Raw genomic sequence first — 17999 nt, 5'->3', positions numbered from 1 at the left:
GTCCAGGCGGGCCTTGAAGACCTCCAAGGAAGGAGACTCCACAACCCCTCTGGGCAGCCTGTACCAGGGCTCCCTCACCCTTACAGTGAAATAGTTTATCCATATGTTTAAATGGAACTTTTTGTGTTCCAGCTTCATCCCATTACCCCTTGTCCTGTTGCTAAATACAAGAATTAATGTCATGTGTGCAAATTGAATAAAGCCTTTGAGTCTTTAGTGACATAATTACATGTTGACTTTAGCTCAGCTCTCCAACATCATCTGTTGCACAGGAATGATGGAACTCACTGAAAAAGGAACAGCTCACTGAGGACTTTTGAAATAAAAGGTATCCCTGTTTGTCAGTGGATAGACAGCTGTGTTTATCTTCAGCTAATGAATCTCACAGATAAATTCTGTGATGCTGCACAGTTCTTCTGTGTTGTACTCAAGCTATGTATTATATGTTAGTCTCTTAAGAGAGAGAGAATGCTTCTCAGGAAGACATTTCGAGTTCCCTAGTGCTTGTTTTTTTGGTTTTTCAGAGATACACATGGTGCAGCACTCCCAGGGACAGAGCTCAGCTGCTGCCCATCGTGCACACTGCAGCCAGCGCTGGCCAGAGACACTAACTGTCATGTCCTTCAAGCTGTACAGCCAAAACTGATGCCTGGGCATATAGCGGCTGCCTTCAGGAAGCCTGGTTAGGTGATTTTTTTCCAGCTTTGGAACAGAAATTGGAGTGAGGTTTCTTGTCTCATGGGCAGCTTTACAGTATCTTAAGAGATTGTTCATTCACTGCTTCCAGAGTCTGTCCCGTTTGCCAGGGATGTTTTAATCTGCCTAACAGACACTGCCGAGTCCTGGGATTTAGTCAGTGTTTTATTAATATTTCTCAATTATTTCTATCACTGTCTAACCTTGATTCATTTCTGTATTTCATCATCATTAGAAGGAGGCAGGGCACCTGGTGAAAATACTGGAGTGTTCCTGTAGTTGCAGGTGTGCTCGTGTAATTAGAGACTGTGACATCAAGTCATTGGTGCAGTAGGGAGAAGTGAAGGCTGCAAAGGCCACTATTCCTCCTGGGACAGACATCAACCTGGAAAATTTCAGCTTGAGGCAACAAGCCTGGAAGGAGTTTGCACATTCAAAAAACAGGGTCTTGTAGTAGGGAGTGCTGAATTGTTTGCAATACCAACTTCTATATTTTTTATATTTACATTGTTCTAATATAGTATGCTTGTGATAGAATATTCTCCTTTGTGAGTGGATGAAACAAGGACTGGTTCTAGGTGTTAACTCCCTATTGAGAGGGAAGTTTCAAAGCCTGTCAGGGCTGGATTATGTTCCTCTCTCCATTATAATTTTATTTTGCTTTTTAAGAGGAAAACTTTTTCTTACAAATACCTTATAATGATTTAACTTTTAATTTCTGTGTAAAATACCTCACTGTAGACAGAAAAAGACTAAGCTAAGAATTTAAGCTAAAGGAAGGATTAGGCTGGAAATCCCCAAACTACCATGCTCCTGATACTGGATTTAATGAGAAGCCGGTTACATGGGTTATTTTGGGAATGCCTACAGCCATGTTTCTTCATTTGTGTGTGGGTGGGAAATACCTTCCATCCCTGTTTTGCTGTGGGAGGAGATAGTGAGTAGTCACCAGCTGATATCTGACATCTAGGCTATTTATAAGCTGTTTTATCCAGAAGCCCTCTGCAGTGGTGTGCTCTACCTCCATTATTTAGAAACAGCACCCAAATCCACACCTGGAGGGAGCCCACTCTTCTTTCTTGCCTACAAGAATTCAAGCCATCAAGCAGGAAAAAAAAATCATTTAAATGGAGAAGATAATGGTTTGGGTGCTATGCCAGGGCTTGAAGCCTGAGTATCTCCACGCATCATGTCTGCATCCTCAGGGATTTGAGAACTGTTGTGTGAATCTATCTATTTTTTTTTTTCTAGGTCAGCTTGCATTTTAAAGCAAAAATAGCAAAAGCTCTTCCAGATCCTTGTTTTCCTTCTGTTCAGAGTATGTCTCTGCTCAGGAGTCAGTGCTGATGGTCAAAATTGACTCTTACAGGGGAAATGGACCTTCAGTTTTGACAAATAATAAAGATTATACTTTTTCCAGTTCCTTTTTAAAGTACTCATTTGTTACTGAATTTCACCCCAGTGTTATTTGTTTGAATCAAATTTTAGACTCTAATCAAAAAATACTATTATTTGTGTACTAATAGTTAGGCTAATGTGCTAATATATGTCATGTCCTCTGCCTCATCAAGCAGGGTCAGGGTTGCAGAATGCTCTCACCAGCCTGAGATTTCCCAGTAACCAGACTGGTTCTGCCACTGGAAACCTTGCTGCGGTGTTAGGAAGTCTGGAGGAGGGGTCACAACTACATATTTATTGACAGACGTTCCTGCTTTACCTTAAACAACAGCAGCACATACTAGAAGACACTTATATTGAATAATCAGTGTGGATATTTATCTTGTGAAGAAAACCATTTTTATTTGGAGTAACTCAGAACTTGAAATATTAAATCAGAAAAAACACTAAAGTCTGAGCTAGCAACTCTTAAAATTTATACAATATAAACTAACACCAGAAAATGCCCTTGTTTTCTTTTGCCCTAGTGCATAAATCAGCTTTAAGATACAGTTTTTCAGCTCTTTCATTCAGCTTTGGCTCGTGTTCCTGCAGGGGGAGGTGTAGACTCAGAAATGCTGCTTTTTTGTTTAAACCTGATGCTGTTTTTCAGCCTCCTTCCAGTTTTCTCTGATTATGGTGAAGCTATTAATATGTGATAGTAAGATCACAGCTATGAATTAAGGCTTCCTTGCCTACCTCAGAATTGTAGATGATGAGTTTTATTAACCCCAGCTGACTGTGAATACCGAGGATCCATATGGGTTTATTGTTTGATTTAAAGGTGATCCCGCAGCAATTTGCAAAAGGGAAAACTGGATGAAGAGGATTAAACAGAGAGAATGGTTACAGGAAAGGGCTCTCGACTTTTTTCTTTTTTTTTGCCTGTATCCATTTTACAGGCATTTGTGCACACAAACACCTATTTATGCACACAAATACGTATGTGTGTTCTCAACATGTGATGAGTGAAATACAGCATATACAACCTACTCTGGGTAGCAGCTTTGGGAGCTGTCTTTCATCATTACTGAGTTTTGAAGACATTATGCCTCCATTTTCAAGCTCCAAGGATGGATCTGGATGTAGGGAGACCAATGTTCCTGTGGTAATTTTTCTTTCAAAGCTGTAATGTATTTATATTGCTACAGGCTCAGTAAAAGCCTATGAGTATCTGGAGGAAGAAAGAGGATTTCCTGTTCAATTTGTCAGAGCACCAGCCTAGCCAGGAATTTGTAGGATGGTCTTCTGACATCAAGGCAATCTGTTATTTTTAAATCAAAAAACCTGATATCAAAAGTGCTTTCTATTCGTTATTCATACCTTACTTTGGAAGACACAATTCCTTGGCAGTGGCACATTGTTTTATATTAGCTATTTGAGTTTGTACCTTATTACTTCAATGTTGTCTCTCTCCGTCTCTGGTGTTACAAATGGTAGCAACATTCCTCACGTCGCCAGCTTGTGGAGCTCATGGCAATAAGGAGATCTGCACAGCCGACATCGTCTGTGCCTTTCTCTCCCTCTCACTGTGGATTTCACATGGCTCTCAGAGCACTAAGCTTCCTTTTGGACTGTAACCACCAACAGTAAACCTTTCCTGAGCCCTTCAAGCGGGGATATTTGTAAGCCTGGCATTCATGGGCTTGGCAGTGTTAGGTCATTGTTTGGACTTGATGATGTTAAAGGTCTTTTCCAACCAAAGTGATTCTATGATTCTGTTTCAGCAAATGTCTCCAGGAGGCTGGGTTGGGAATTGAAGGGTTTGTCTTGATAGACTTCTATGTGTTTCCTAGCAGACATGGGCGCTGTCCTGCAGTGGTGAGACAAATGCCTTAACGCTTGATGTTAGTTTGCTATTAAGCCGATGACCAGAATGACTTTCAAATAGGAAATGAATCTCAAATCAAAAAGCTCAATCCTGCTCCTCTGTGCCTGAGCACACCTTGCCTAGTGATGGAGATGATCACCTCACTCCCACAGGGCTCTGCCGCAGCAAAGCTCCTCATTTTGGTTTCCTCAGAGCAAGAGGCAGTCTACCAAAATCCTCCTTTGGTGCAGCTCTCTTAAGGCTCTATTGTAACACTTTGCTATTGAGTTATCACCTCTGTGGTTATTAATTTAGAAAATACCCATATGTTTGAATACTGTTTGACAATATGCAGTTTTTAATTATACTGTAGAATGGGACAGTTGAGTCAGGATCAAAATTAGGCCTTTTGTATGATCTTACCCATGTACCTGCCACAGTGTATCCAGACTGTGGTTTGTGAAGCCACTTGCAGAGCAAACAAACAAACAAAAGCTTAATAACTTTTCTGAAGATTTTCTGGCTTCTCTTTGTGTTGTATGTTATGTGTGGCTTAGGTTATTGTGTATTTTTTATCTGATAAAAGTTTCTTCTCACCTTTTGCTTCTCTGCTTCTCTTCCAGGCTCTTCTTGCTGGTCTTGCTTGGTTTGCTGCAGGTTGGGTTGCAAAGCTAGAGGCATGGGGAGTGAATCGAGGCTCAGACTCTTTCTAGTAAACCGAGGTGAACGAAGGACTCAGCTCTGATCTGGGTTTTTTTTCAGTCTGATGAGACTAAAACGTGATTTTGAGGTCCTTCTGCACCCCAGAGATCCGTAGCTGACTTGCATTTTTCCCTGGAAGGCTGCTAGGGTACTCCAGTCAGCTGACAGTTTGCACATTGGACAAAATAAGGTGAAAAACTGCTCCATGGCTGCAATTCTGCAGTTATTTTGAAATCTACTTTACTCTGGTTGTGTCCACAACAAAAGTAGCCTCTTTGCAGTGGCAATTTCTTGGAAAAGATGGCTAGTGTTTTAGCAATTTTTTCCCCTTTGAAATCTTATAGGAGCTGTCTGGGGCTTTTTTTCCCCTTCTCTCTGTTTACAGCAATTTCAAAATCCTTTTATTTAATGTAAACCCCACTGTTTGATACTTCATACCTAAGAAATAATTACCCAATGTAAAGATGCAAGCACAAAATAATTTCCTAGGGATGCTTGCACAAAAGGGAATTAGTCTTGAGTATATTTTTGTTCAGTCTTTTGAGAAAATCTGTAAGAGGATGAAAAAAGCAAAGAGCAATGATAGCGCAGCACAAATACAAACCTGATGGTCTTACTCCAATTCTGTCGGGGTTTCCTCTCCAGTGACTTCCTTAAAGGAGCATTGTCAGAAAGAAAAATCACATGGCTGGAAGTGGGCTGTGCAATCAATCATTGGCCATCGAGGAAGTGGCGAATCAGATGGATTCCCTTTGGAATTCAGTCAAAACACTTCAAAGAAACTGGCATGTCTCTTGGCTAAGATATTTAATCATATATTTGGCGCCTGGCTCCCTGTCACAGTTGCTTAATGAGACTAGACTTTTGTAACCCTGGAAAAGAGAGGCCAAAAGATAAATATGCAAGTTCTCAACCCTTTTCACTGTAGATACCAAATTTTTGGATAATTGCATTTTCTTGGACTGGCCCTTGAGCAGGCTGATTTACAGAAAATAATGGCGGGTTTTTTTTCCCCCTTGCTGATAGAATGGTATAAACTACTATTTTCTGAGCTGTAGTCCTTGCATCCCTGCCCTTGCCTGGGTTATTTGCAAGGGTTCTGTGAAGAGTGATGAGGAATGGCGTTGTTTTCATATGATCTGCAGTAGTTACATATGAGAAACTTCTGAAGGTCTGTATATTGAAGAAGGTGGACATGACAATGTTGACAGCTCCAGGAACTTGATGAATGTGCTCAGCTCCTCCTGACAAAGCCACAATCATCAACTGTCCCCTGTTTAGAAACCTTCTGTGGAAAAACAGAAGTGCAGATAGAGATGGTTGTGACTCTGGAGAGGTGTATAAATAATTTGCGTTACTTCTTTCTGTAGCTGAACAGAATATAGAGTGTAGTAATAATCCTTTACTTCTCACAGCCCTTTTTTGGGCATCAGACATGTTCCATTCTCAGATTTATTAATTTTCTCACAATTTCTATGTACTTCCTCTCTTCTTGGTCCTCTGGGATTTACGTCGTATTTGGTTTTGGTGTTTATATTGAATTTTTTCAGAGAAGGAATCAAACTATTCGTATTTACTTTTTGGATGAGACTTAGGGAGTGTATCAGCTTTCTTCTGTTGGTGTTTTTTATGTTTGCTTATCTTAGGGAAGAAGAAAAGAAAAAGGGAGAGTTGGGTTTGTTGCTATTTCCAAACAAGTATGAGGAACGTAAAAACTCCACATGTTTTCCCTATTCCACATAGTTACTCTTAGCTCAGCAGATTGCCCAGGGAAGCAGAACTGTTTTATCTCTGCAGATGTGACGGCCGTCCACTTCTATATCTCATGCTGTATTTTGGTTTCTCTGTTTTCTCTCTAGTCCAGCTCTTTCAAGTACCTGTGGGTTTTTACAGTCCTGGACCCAGAAGGCAGGTGACATCTGTTGCACCTTTTGCTTTTGCAGTTCAGTACTGTGTGTTGACTCTGTCATTCAGCATTTCTTCCTTCCCAACCGTATTCTCAGCAGACATTTCCGTAACGTGGGAGAGGAGTACAATATCCCTCTGATCTTAAAAGTGTGAAAAAGCTCTTTCTTTCAGGAATTAAACAACGGATCTTCCATCTGCTTGCTGTTATACCATCTTTTAACTTACTGAAAAGCATTTGTGTAGGCTCTAACCTAAATTAGTCTTTCCCGTCTCTGCTGGTGATGCACCGCAGACAGCTTTTCTTTGTATTTTAACATTTAAATTGATCTATTTTTTTTGGCCTCTCAGTCAGATGTGCACTACAGATGATTGGAGATCAGGTGGCGAATGTCTAACAATCGTTTTGTCTGGAAAAGACCTTTACAATCATCGAGTCCAGCCTTTGTCCTATCCCTATCAAGCACTAGACTATTTCCCTAAGTAGAACATCCAACCATCTGTTAAACACCTCCAGGGATGATGACTCTTCCACTTCCCTGGGCGCCCCATTCCAATGCCTGACAAACCTTTCAGTAAAGAAATTCCTCCTCATATCCAGCCTGAACCTCCCCTGGCACAACTTGAGGCTGTTTTCTCTTGTTCTTAAGCATTTTCTAATCAGCCCCTATTTAAGAGAATTTTCATTGTGTATAATGATGGAGGATTTTGAGCTGTGGTGGCAGAAGATGTCCAAGTATGCTTTTGTTTTGCCTGTAACTGAAATCTTTAAGGTTAAATAGTTTGCAATGTCTGCTCTTAAATCCATATTTACAAAAGGAAGTACCCAGGTGTATCAGATCTGTGGTTTGGTGTTTTGGATTGGGTAGTGGCACCAGGAGGCACTATGCAGGAAATGCACGTGACAGCTGCTGCTTTCTGTGCTGCATTTGTAGCACAAGTGCTGTGTTTCTCGGAAGAGAAAGTTCTATCAAATCCTGACACCTGTAACAACTTGTACAAAGAAGTCATTACAAATCTGTTACTGACTTAAATAACCCCTCAGTGAGCTTCAGAGCAGCAGCACTCCAGACTGCTTATGAAATGTTGTTTTTTTCGGTACAGCCTCTCAACTCTTCCCTTCGTGGTTTTGCTGTAAGAAAGATGAATGGAAAACAGAAAGTCATCAGAAATCAATAAATCTGGTCTGGAAAGAGGCATATAAAAATACCTTATGAAGATCCAGGTATTACGCAGCAGAGGAGAATTTGGGAACATTTGGATCCCTGCTGTGTGCATTTCTGTAATTAGCTTGTTTAGGTTGCGGTTTTGTTTGGACTGTGATTTTTCTATTTGCTTTTAGAGTAATTGAACTTTCTTTAGAAGATATTTGACCTTATATTGCTGGTGTGCACACTTACATCTCAACTCCAGTCTAACTCTAGCAGAATATTCTAGAATTTGAGAACAAAACCCAACAACAAAACCAGAATGGCTTAACAGATTTTTTTCTCAACTTCAACAGCTGAAGAAATTCTAGTTGTTTTTAAGTGCTGTCAGTGATACTAGGCTTGGTGTGAATTGTGGGAGAGAGCCTAGTGTGCTGGAGAGATGTGTTTGTTACTCGCCGCAGGTGCAGTCCTCGTGCACTTTAAAACTCTTTGCACTGATAACAGCTCCTGACACCATTCAGTCCTTCCAGCTTACATCTAATCATGACCCATGCTGCCAACTGGCTGAGCACGTATATCCATTGTGAAGTGGGTCTGTGCCATGCTCCATGGGTCTGGAGAAGGTGGCCTGGTGCTGGACTGCCCTCACCAGTGCCCCTGCTCCTACAACAGCCCTTGCCTTGCTTTGCTTCTGCACTTCTGTCATAATATTGACTTGCAAACATAGAGCTTTTTTTGCCAGTTGCTATGGTTACCTCTCAATTCGCTGCATCTGAACTGTAGGAAGGAGTAACAAGCAATACATTTCAAGCCTTAATGAAATGCACAACAGTGTGTTAAACTTTTAAACCCAACATGAATATCACTAAGCAACATCCATTCGTGATTTGCTATAATTACTGCTGCAAGCTCCTAGGATTGAAATGCGGTAGCACAAGTCTTTCTCCTTCACTGCATCAAATACATTTTTCTGCCAGTACCTTCACAGTATCTCAGACCTGTCATGCGTCATAGTAACTTAAGGTTTCAAAAAACAAATTTTGACCTCTTTAAGTTATTTACACCTTCATACTGGCAACATCTCCAGAATCTGCTTCTGTGTGTATCAACTGTTTTCTTCTCATTTACCCCCAGAAATTTATTTTAAAGGCCTTTGATTATTCTACCCTAGTTCCAAAATATGAATCCAACTCATATCCTTCGCTTCTTGCATATCTGGAAGAACCAGCTCTACCAAACCAGCATCAGTGTTGAATTGAAATATATATATGTAGTTGGTTCTTTGAGCTGTTTGCTTCAGTAACTGCACCATAAGGGACTGGTGCCACAAATCTTTTGAGGTGGTGATTTTCTGCTAAGAGGTCTTACTTATTTAGTGTCTATCTTGTGCAATGCATTTTATCCATCAGTTTGAGAAGTAAAGTATAACCCGACGTGGTTTATATGTCCGCACTCCAGGCTTCTAGTCAAATGATTGATTGCACCACCTGATGCAATTGCAGTTCTTGAGTCAACTGTGTCGTGCTTGCAGATGTGGTGGTTCAGAACAGCTCTTGTGCTGCACCCAGGTTCTCTGCTGATCAATCTTATGTCCTGTATTCTGTTAATATTTTACATTTACAGCACCAGACTTACCAATCCTAGAGAGGAAAAACTGGTTGATCTATCTGCTGTATGTTCGCCGAGACTACGATGAGTGTAAGGTAAGAGCTGCTTTTGACAGAAGTGTTTCACTGATGTTATGAAATGACAGTCTTCATACCAGTTTTCAAACCATCCTCTTTACTGTCTCCTTTTGGAATAAGGGACCAGGAGAAAATATAAGTAAAATAATTTTCACATTCTCAAATCCTTGGCTACCTTCAGGAGCGATGTGTGCAGTTCTCTGGAGTAATCTGTGAGCTGGGCATGGAAAATGGAAAGAATTGCAAACCTCTTTTGTTCCAAATGATAGATAGGATCTTCCTGACTGGTAATAATGTAGATCCATAGTGTAGCTCTCTCAATGGTGCTAGAGATGCTATAAAAAACGCTTCAGTTGAGTAAAATGTTACTACCAAGTCTTAAAAAAAGAGAAAGATCTTGGTTACCCTTGAATAAAACCCTTTCATTTTACACAATTGCATTCTTCATTTTCTCCTGGGTTTGGTTGATAGCTTGGAAGTGGTTGGTTGTTTGGGATTGTAATGGTAAGTGGACTAAGGAAATAGCAAATCTATTATTAAGTTGTGTTTTCCTGATAAAATGAACACAAGCTATTGAAGATGATGCACCAGCGGGCAGAAGGAGAGGAGTGAGAGTTGCTTTTCTGTTTCTGTCATGTCCAAAGATGGTCTGAAAGGGCTTTTTTGCTTCGGAAATACATGGATTGGGCAGGACTTGTGTCTACTGGAGAACTAGGGATGCATAGGAAAAATGGCAGTCCAGAGGAAATTAATTTAGCTCTTAATTAATGGAGCTGGAGTATTGTATCATCAACACAGCTGGTTTAAATCTACCTTGATTTAAATAGATATAAATAAAAGTTGGACTAACAATCTAAACAGAAAATTTCTTCCCTTTTCTATCCCTCTGACTGCTTTTTTTCGGTCTCTGATTGTGTACTCTGTTTCTGTGATGCAATATAGAAACAGAGTGCAGAAAAGATGTACAGCTCAGAAAACAGAGAGAATAACCAAGTAGATGATGTAATGGCAACACTAATGGCCACATTTTCATCAGTCACAGAAGCAAGCAAAATATGGGGGAAAATCAAGAGAAGACAGATAATACTCTTTTGCTTGACAGGACAGCTTTGCAGTAGCTGTCAAAGTAAAAGTCAGCGAAGCTTTTCCTCGAGTCTCACAAAGCAGGAGTTTTGAAGTGAAGCTGGAAGAGGGTGGTGATCAGTGGCACAGAATTGAGTTGGAAGCCTGTGGCCAGTGGAGTTCCACGGGGATTGGTTCTGGGGCCAGTCTTGTTCAACATCTTCATCAATGACCTGGATGAGGGGACAGAGTGTACCCTCAGCAAGTTCCCTGATGACACCAAACTGGGAGGACTGTGTGATTCCCCATAGGCTGTGCTGCCATTCAGCGGGATCTTGACCAGCTTGAGAGTTGGGCAGAGAGGAACCTCATGAGGTTCAACAAGGACAAGTGCAGAGTCCTGCATCTGGGAAGGAACAATCCCACGCACCAGTACAGGCTGGGGATTGACCTGCTGCAGAGCAGCTCTGCAGAGAGAGACCTGGGAGTGATGGTTGGTAATAAACTAACCATGAGCCAGCAATGTGCCCTCATGGCCAAGAAGGCCAATGGCATCCTGGGATGCATCAAGAGGAGTGTGGCCAGCAGGTCAAGGGAGGTTCTTCTCCCCCTCTGCTCTGCCCTGGTGAGGCCTCATCTGGAGTCCTGTGTCCAGTTCTGGGCTCCTCAGCTCAAGAGGGACTGGGAAGTTCTGAAGAGAGTCCAGTGCAGGGCCAGCAAGATGATCAGGGGACTGGAGCATCTTCCTTATGAGGAAAGGCTGCGGGAACTGGGACTGTTTAGTCTGGAGAAGAGGAGACTGAGGGGGGATCTCATTAATATTTAGAAATATCTAAATAGCAAATGTCTGGAAGTTGGGGCATCATTTTTTTCCTATTGTATCCAAGCTACAGGACAAGGGGTAATGGGATGAAGCTGGAACACAAAAAGTTCCATTTAAACATAACGAAAACCTGTTTTACTGTGAGGGTGAAGCAGCCCTGGCACAGGCTGCCCAGATGGGTTGTGGAGTCTCCTATGGAGGTCTTCAAAGCCCACCTGGATGTGTTCCCATGTGACCTGATCTAGGTGGACCTGCTTTGGCAGGGGGGTTGGACTGAATGATCTCTAAAGGTCCCTTCCAACTCCTACCATTCTGTGATACTATGATTCTATGATTTTGGTGTCACTAAGCTTTTGGCAAATTTTACTGCTTGTTACAGCGAGAAGTTAATAATGCTGGCTGTTTGATTCACCTCTCCTTCTACCCAAACATCCGCTAGAGCCTGAGGCTTCAGCATCGCTTGCAATGGCACAAGCAGGGAGGAGAAACAAGCCCTGCTAAGCAGGGATCATCACTCAGCTCTTTCGATGTAAAGCTAGTAAATGGTGTTTTCTGCTTGCAGCATCAGTTCTAGCTCTGCCCCCTAACTATTTTTCACAACAGAAATTTTCTTCTTCTAGTACATGTGAAGAAGGAATTACTGAAATTGCCAGATGCTTTTAATTAATTAAAATAGCTCATGCTGGTTGATCTCTTGCCAGTATGTCTAAGTACTGTCGGCAAGTTAAATAAACTTGGGAGGGAAACCTGGGATTACAGATCATATTTCTCAGCTTGAGGCCTTTAGCTATGGGAATTTTTAGGGCTTATAGAATTAATCAGATCTCTCTAAAAGATAGCTCTCTATTGCCCTCTCTTGCTCTGAGAAACTGCTTTTATGTAGATGGAGCAATATAGAGTACCCTCTATATTCAGAAGGTGCTTGGTTATGTCTAAGTTGAATGTCCTATAATAACACATTGATAATAGATACTGATTCGAGGGGAAGAGCACCTAGACTTCCTCTTCTTGCTTCCTCTCTTTAGTTTTCTTTTTACAATTGAAGATTCTCAGGAAGACTTTTTTTGCCTTCACCTTGCTTTTCTTCCATGTGCTATATTTGAGGTTCAGTTTTCCTCCTTGTTTTCAAGTCCTTCATTTATATTTGTTCCGGAGGCAGGAGTGACTGTTGCTGATGCTACACCTGACAGAAGTGCTGGATGAGCACCAGGTTATTGCTGGCCCAGAAATCTTTCTTTTCCTCCTTTATCTTTTCCACTTGGGAGCCAAAGAGGCGTCTTGAAGCCGAAATTATGAGCTTGGTTGGTAGTCATGTGCTCATCCTCCCAAAAGTGACTCTTTTTGACAAGTTTTCTAATTCTGGGTCATGTGGGACTGTGGAATACAGCCACACTACACTGGCACCTGAAACTGTCAGCTGCATGAATTCAGCCAGCACGAATTTACATTTTCAACAGTGGTTTTTTTCCTTTCCTTTTCCCATGTACTTGTCATTTATTCATTTTTCTTTCACTGACTCAGCTGCAGTTGCTCCAATTTAATTTATTTCTTCACAAAGGAGCTAGGGTAGGTACCCTTATCAGCAGAGGATACTTTCAGAGATTCCTTGTGATGTTTTCCCCAGGTATTATCTAATTATATTTGGTAATAGGAATGAACAGAGAAATACTAAAAGGGCTGCATTATTCCTGGTGCTGTGCTCTTCACACACAGTGCTAAAGTTTGCACTCTTGTCTATGCTCTTGTAGCTCTTCCAGCCCAGTGCCTTTATTATAGATGAGGTTATGGTTTCTGGAACTAGAACTGTATCTCTGCCATTAGCTTTGTTAAAATGATAACAGTTTACAACTTTTATAGCATTTAAATATGGTTTTTGCAGCATCTGGCTTCAAGCTCTGGGTTAATATTGATTTTTTCAAGTGCAAATTCTGATTAAGTGAATGTTGTAATTCTCATTTTCTGTATGGTACCACTGTTATTATCACATAAGGAAGAGTTGTGCCCATCAACATTTTGCATGGTGGTTTCATTCCAGTTATTTTAGGACATTCTGCAATAAACAGAGATCGAGCGCAACTTTATGTAGCACATACAAAAAATTATCCGAATTAAGGTTGCAGAAAGTATTTGGTCAGTCAGAAATTAACTTTCTTCTATAGGCATTGCCTTTATTAAATTACTGTAAGGGTTTATATTATCCTGGAAGCTGCCATGCTGTAGTTGAGTAATTGGGTAATAGTGAACCAGCAACAAGGCTTTTTGGTGAGGGAGTGTGTTTGGCTGCACTTTGTCAGTGTTAACCTGCTTTAGCAGGGGTTGGACTGGATGATCTCTCGAGATCCCTTCCAGCCCCTAACGTTCTGTGATTCTGTGTGGTTCTGTGGTTGCAGGCTGTCATCAAAGAGCAGCTCCAGGAGTCTCATGGGCTGTGTGAATATGCAGTCTACGTTCAAGGTATGTCCCAGGAAGCCTCCCAAGGTCTTAATTGTGCTAAAGCAAGTTGAGGTACAGTGAACAATAAGGAGAACAGATGATAGAAACATGCAAGATTAATATGTTAAAAATATTCATCTTTTTTTCTTCTTGCTAGATCTAGTTTTGATGTTTGGCATTTTCACATGGATGGATACATTAGCTTTTATTTTTTTTCCATATTGATGAGTTTGTCACTGGCTGGTTCCTTCTGGGCTCTTGCCCTCCACTGTGTGTGTGTGCTTGGATTGTGTGTTTGATTGTCTAATAGATGCATGTTTTCTGTCAGAGCTACTTACCTCAGGTGATTGCTGTCTTACAGTTCCCTTTAAGAATGGTTTTCCTCTTCCTCTCCTGCCCCCTGTCCTCTAAATAGTATATCCCAAACCTTGGTGTTGCAATACAAAGTGGGTGGGTGACAGCTGAGATTTGTTAGCCAGGGACATACTGCAGGCTGTAGAAGCTGAGGGGAGAAACCCCAGACTCCCTCTGAATGAGTGATTTGCCAGGTTTTAAAGCTGCCTTTATTCTAAAGAACAGAATTTTTTTCAAGCATGCACAAGTCTTTTGCATGTATTGTCAGACACAGCTTCTGGCAGAGGTTGCTGCAGGAGGGGCAAAGGCCAAATAGATGTTTTTGTAATACATATGTACTCCCCCTTCTTCCCCTCCTGTCAGAGGCATGTTTTTTCTGCAGGTAATGGACTAATTTGCTTGGTGTACGTTGTCTTACAGCTTTGATATTTCGCTTGGAGGGGAAAATTCAAGAATCTCTTGAACTTTTTCAGACATGTTCCATTCTGAACCCTCGAAGTGCTGACAACCTCAAGCAGGTGGCACGATCGCTGTAAGTGGTATTTTATTGTTTCTCTTTGATGTGCCACCCAGGACCTTTCATGTTTTGTTTTTCTCCCAGGCATCAAATGAAATCCCAGGCTGCTTAATTCCAATAGTTCTTCTTCCTTATCAACACTTGAGATACCTTTTTGAAGCCTGGGCTACCCTTAGAGGAGAATATCTGTTATCTGCCTTGCTGTTATTGTATTTCCTTTTCCTTTGTACTTTAAGCAAGAGAGGCAACACACTGATTTCTATCTCAAGAGCTAAGGGTGCTCCCTTGGGCTGAGTAAACTTGCCCTACAGACCCCCTTCAGTCTCTGAATGTCCAGTTAGATCACCTGCCTTTTTCCTCTGGGATAAAGGCAGACTGCAAAGCCTGTGAGTTCATTCCTTTCACCTCCAGTAAAGGAAGTTCCTCAGCATCTTGCAGGATTGATGAGTTTGGCCCTGAAAGGGAGCAATGCTCAGATTGTATATTGCTGAGATTGTAAACTTCTCAGGGCTTCTCACTCAGGCTTTTGGAGTAGCATCATTTCTCACTGGCAAAGGTGATAGTGGTGGCACAGCAGGGTTTCAAAGCAAGAAAAAATAATGATTGAAATGCTTTCACAGATTTCTTTTGGGGAAACACAAGGCAGCAATTGAAGTGTACAATGAAGCAGCTAAACTGGATGAAAAGGACTGGGTAAGTGTTTCAGTGAATTGCAGATCGTTTTATGTGGATGTTTCTGCAGTTGCAAACTTGTTCCAAGCAGAGGTGAGCTCCCGCTGCCTGAGCAGAGGAGCTGCAGGGCTGAGCTCTAAGCATAGACTCATGTGTGCCTTTTAGCACACTTTCATGAGCATGGGTCAGCCTCTGCTGTATCCACTTTGGTTGACAAGAGCAAGACATCATTTCTGCCTGCAAAATCCAATGCCTTGTCTTGGGAGACAGAGAATCCAGCAAGATGTTTGAGATTTGCAAAGTATCAGCATGAATATAGCCATGTTTATACACATTAAGAAAATTATGGAAGGTACTGACCTGTTTGGAAACCCTCACTTATCATTAAAACTTGAGTTATTGGGAATCCTTTTGTAATACAGAACACAGATAAAGAAGATTACTCTCAAACTAGCTGAGAGGGCTACTCATTCCCTACCAAGCATGGCCTGTTTTGGCAAAACCTAGGCTGATAGCTACAGGACCAATAATTAAAGTAGTTCTTCTATAGGAGACAAAAAGTGGAGGAAGAGCGTTCCCCATTGCAAAGGGGAAGGTGTGACAGTGGGGGAGAGAGGACTTGACTTGCAGTTTGTATGTATGGGCAGCCTTCTGCAGGTGCCTATTTTGCCTGCAGAAGTGTTATTTCTAAGATAGGTTTGCTGCACATGATCTCATCCCTTAGATATCAGGCACTCACTGACTCTAGCTGTACTTTTGGTGCTCAGTATGTCTAAAATTCAGACTTGATCCCAGGGTATGTTTGGCATTGTTCAGCTTATCCTATGCCAGACAACTCAGAAACCTTTTATACCATGAGTGTTCTTTCAAGTCTGCATTCCCTGAGCTAACCAAGCTACCTGCAATATATGCTTAGACTTTTTCAACCCCAGCAGGCAGATTTCAGTATCTTGATTAGTTATTTCCCATACCTGGCTCAGCACTGGAAGCAGAGACAGCCTGTGCTCTTCCCTTGTGCTGCCTTGTTCTGCAAGCTGCAGTAACCAGAAGTTACTGCTTCATTATGGTTCTCCACAATTGGAGAGACTCTGTGAAGGAAAATAATGGGGAAATAAGGGAGTTTCTTTTTAAAGGTCAAGGCTGTCTAAACTGATGAAGCAGTGAAACACTCACTAGACTAGACTAGACTAGAATAGAATAGAATAGAATAGAAATTAGGAACTTGCTTTTTAGGACCCCAAGATGTGCCAGGGTGGGGAAAATGGCATGTAGCTTGTCTGTTAAACTATTGGTGATGAATCAGGGTGTAATTGTTCCCTACAGTGCTACTGGAGTGATTAGGATCCCTAAATGAACTTCTTATTCTGTTGCAAATGTGTTTAAGGTGCCAGAGGGATATCAGCCCTTCTGGTGCTCAACTTCTATTTTGGAAAATCAGGCATATCTTCAAATTTTGTCCATCTAGGTGCAGCGCTGTGCACATCCTAATGACTGCACAGGTACATTGAGAGCCATCTATAAGAGCAACTTACCTAACTTCAGAAATCTGGCTGGGAACTGAGTCACATCCCAATGAAGAAACCAGTCTCTTTGCTCTGAAGAATCTGTCGTCATTTCTTTGATTTTTGTCTCAGTAGCCTGTAGTCTTTTGTATACAGTCACACTTAAGCTCTGTAGGTTCCTGAAACAACATGAATTTATAGGTTTGTTTGAAGCACAAAGCAAGAAGGGTGTGGGCAGGTGCAGGGCTCTCCCCATCCAGATCAGTGATGACTGTTGTCACTGACAGATCACGTAGCATCTATCTCAAACCTCACACTGATTTGGGTTTTGGGGTTTCTTTCCAGGAGATCAGCCACAACCTGGGTGTGTGCTACATGTACCTGAAACACTTTCACAAGGTAATGCAAAAGCGTGTTTCATCTACCTCACAAATGGGAAGCAAGGTTCGCAAAAAACTTCTGTTCACTGATGAAGTGGATCATTTGCAGTGATAGGTGCCAAGGAAGCTTTGTGCTTCAGTGTTTGTTTCTGGCAGCAAAATTTTGTGAGCTGTCCCTGTTTTCATGTGCATTCTGAATTACTTTGGGTTGGCTGCAAGTTAGTGAAGCTGAGTAAGAGTGAATTGGTTAACCTTGCTGCTGGTCAGAGCAGAGGGTTTTTTTTGGTCAGAGGGTTTTTTTGAGCCAGGATTTTTCAGTGAGCATTTCTGGTTTTAAAAGGTATGTGTGAGAAACCTCGAAGAGCTGCCTCAAACTAGACAGAAAGCCAGCTCTGCTCCAAGAAGAGCTGCTTCTGTTTCCAAGCCTTTTAAAACCAGAACTATAAACACTACTGGTTTTGTGAGGAGCAGCAATCTGAAGAGCCACGTCAGTTCCAACTTCTCAAAGAAAGAGAAGTTAGATGGTAAAGACCCAAACCATTTCCTCAGCACATAGCTCCAACTCCTGCACCTCGTGCAGAGAATTTCTGATGGAAACTTGCTGCCTCTTGGGTCTGGCATTATTCAGAGAGAAGACATGGGGTTTGTTTGCTGGAGGTGCAGCAGACACCTTTTCGTCCTCCATGGAAAGGGTCTGCTCCTGTATCTGAAGCTCCTTTTGCACCAAGGCTGGAGTAAAAGTCATAAAAGAGCATAGCTGCAGTGTGGGCAGTACTAACTTTGTAACTAATCAAGAACTTCTTGGAAGCTTGAAACTGTTTTGTTCCCAGGTCTGAGCACATCATTCCCAGCTCCTCAAGTGAGCTCCTC

General features: G+C 41.7%; 1 protein-coding gene across 4 annotated transcripts in view; it reads left to right on the top strand.

Annotated features, from left to right (window-relative positions):
• The window catches only part of BBS4 (Bardet-Biedl syndrome 4), a 45012-nt gene that overhangs the window by 11226 nt on the left and 15787 nt on the right, over positions 1-17999 (top strand). For 2 of the 4 annotated variants that reach the window (XM_062000206.1, XM_062000207.1), the window contains exons 3-7: positions 9325-9404; positions 13662-13725; positions 14479-14590; positions 15196-15268; positions 17095-17148. In XM_062000206.1, coding sequence (XP_061856190.1) covers positions 9325-9404; positions 13662-13725; positions 14479-14590; positions 15196-15268; positions 17095-17148 — 383 coding nt within the window. Of the gene's footprint in view, positions 1-9324; positions 9405-13661; positions 13726-14478; positions 14591-15195; positions 15269-17094; positions 17149-17999 lie in introns of those variants that run through there. The other 2 variants (XM_062000209.1, XM_062000208.1) reach the window with 2 other exon arrangements.

This window comes from Colius striatus, chromosome 7 (assembly GCF_028858725.1).
Source record: "Colius striatus isolate bColStr4 chromosome 7, bColStr4.1.hap1, whole genome shotgun sequence".
Lineage (NCBI taxonomy): Eukaryota > Metazoa > Chordata > Aves > Coliiformes > Coliidae > Colius > Colius striatus.
The sequence above is the reverse complement of the archived record's forward strand: the minus strand, read 5'-3'. Positions and strand labels throughout refer to the sequence as shown.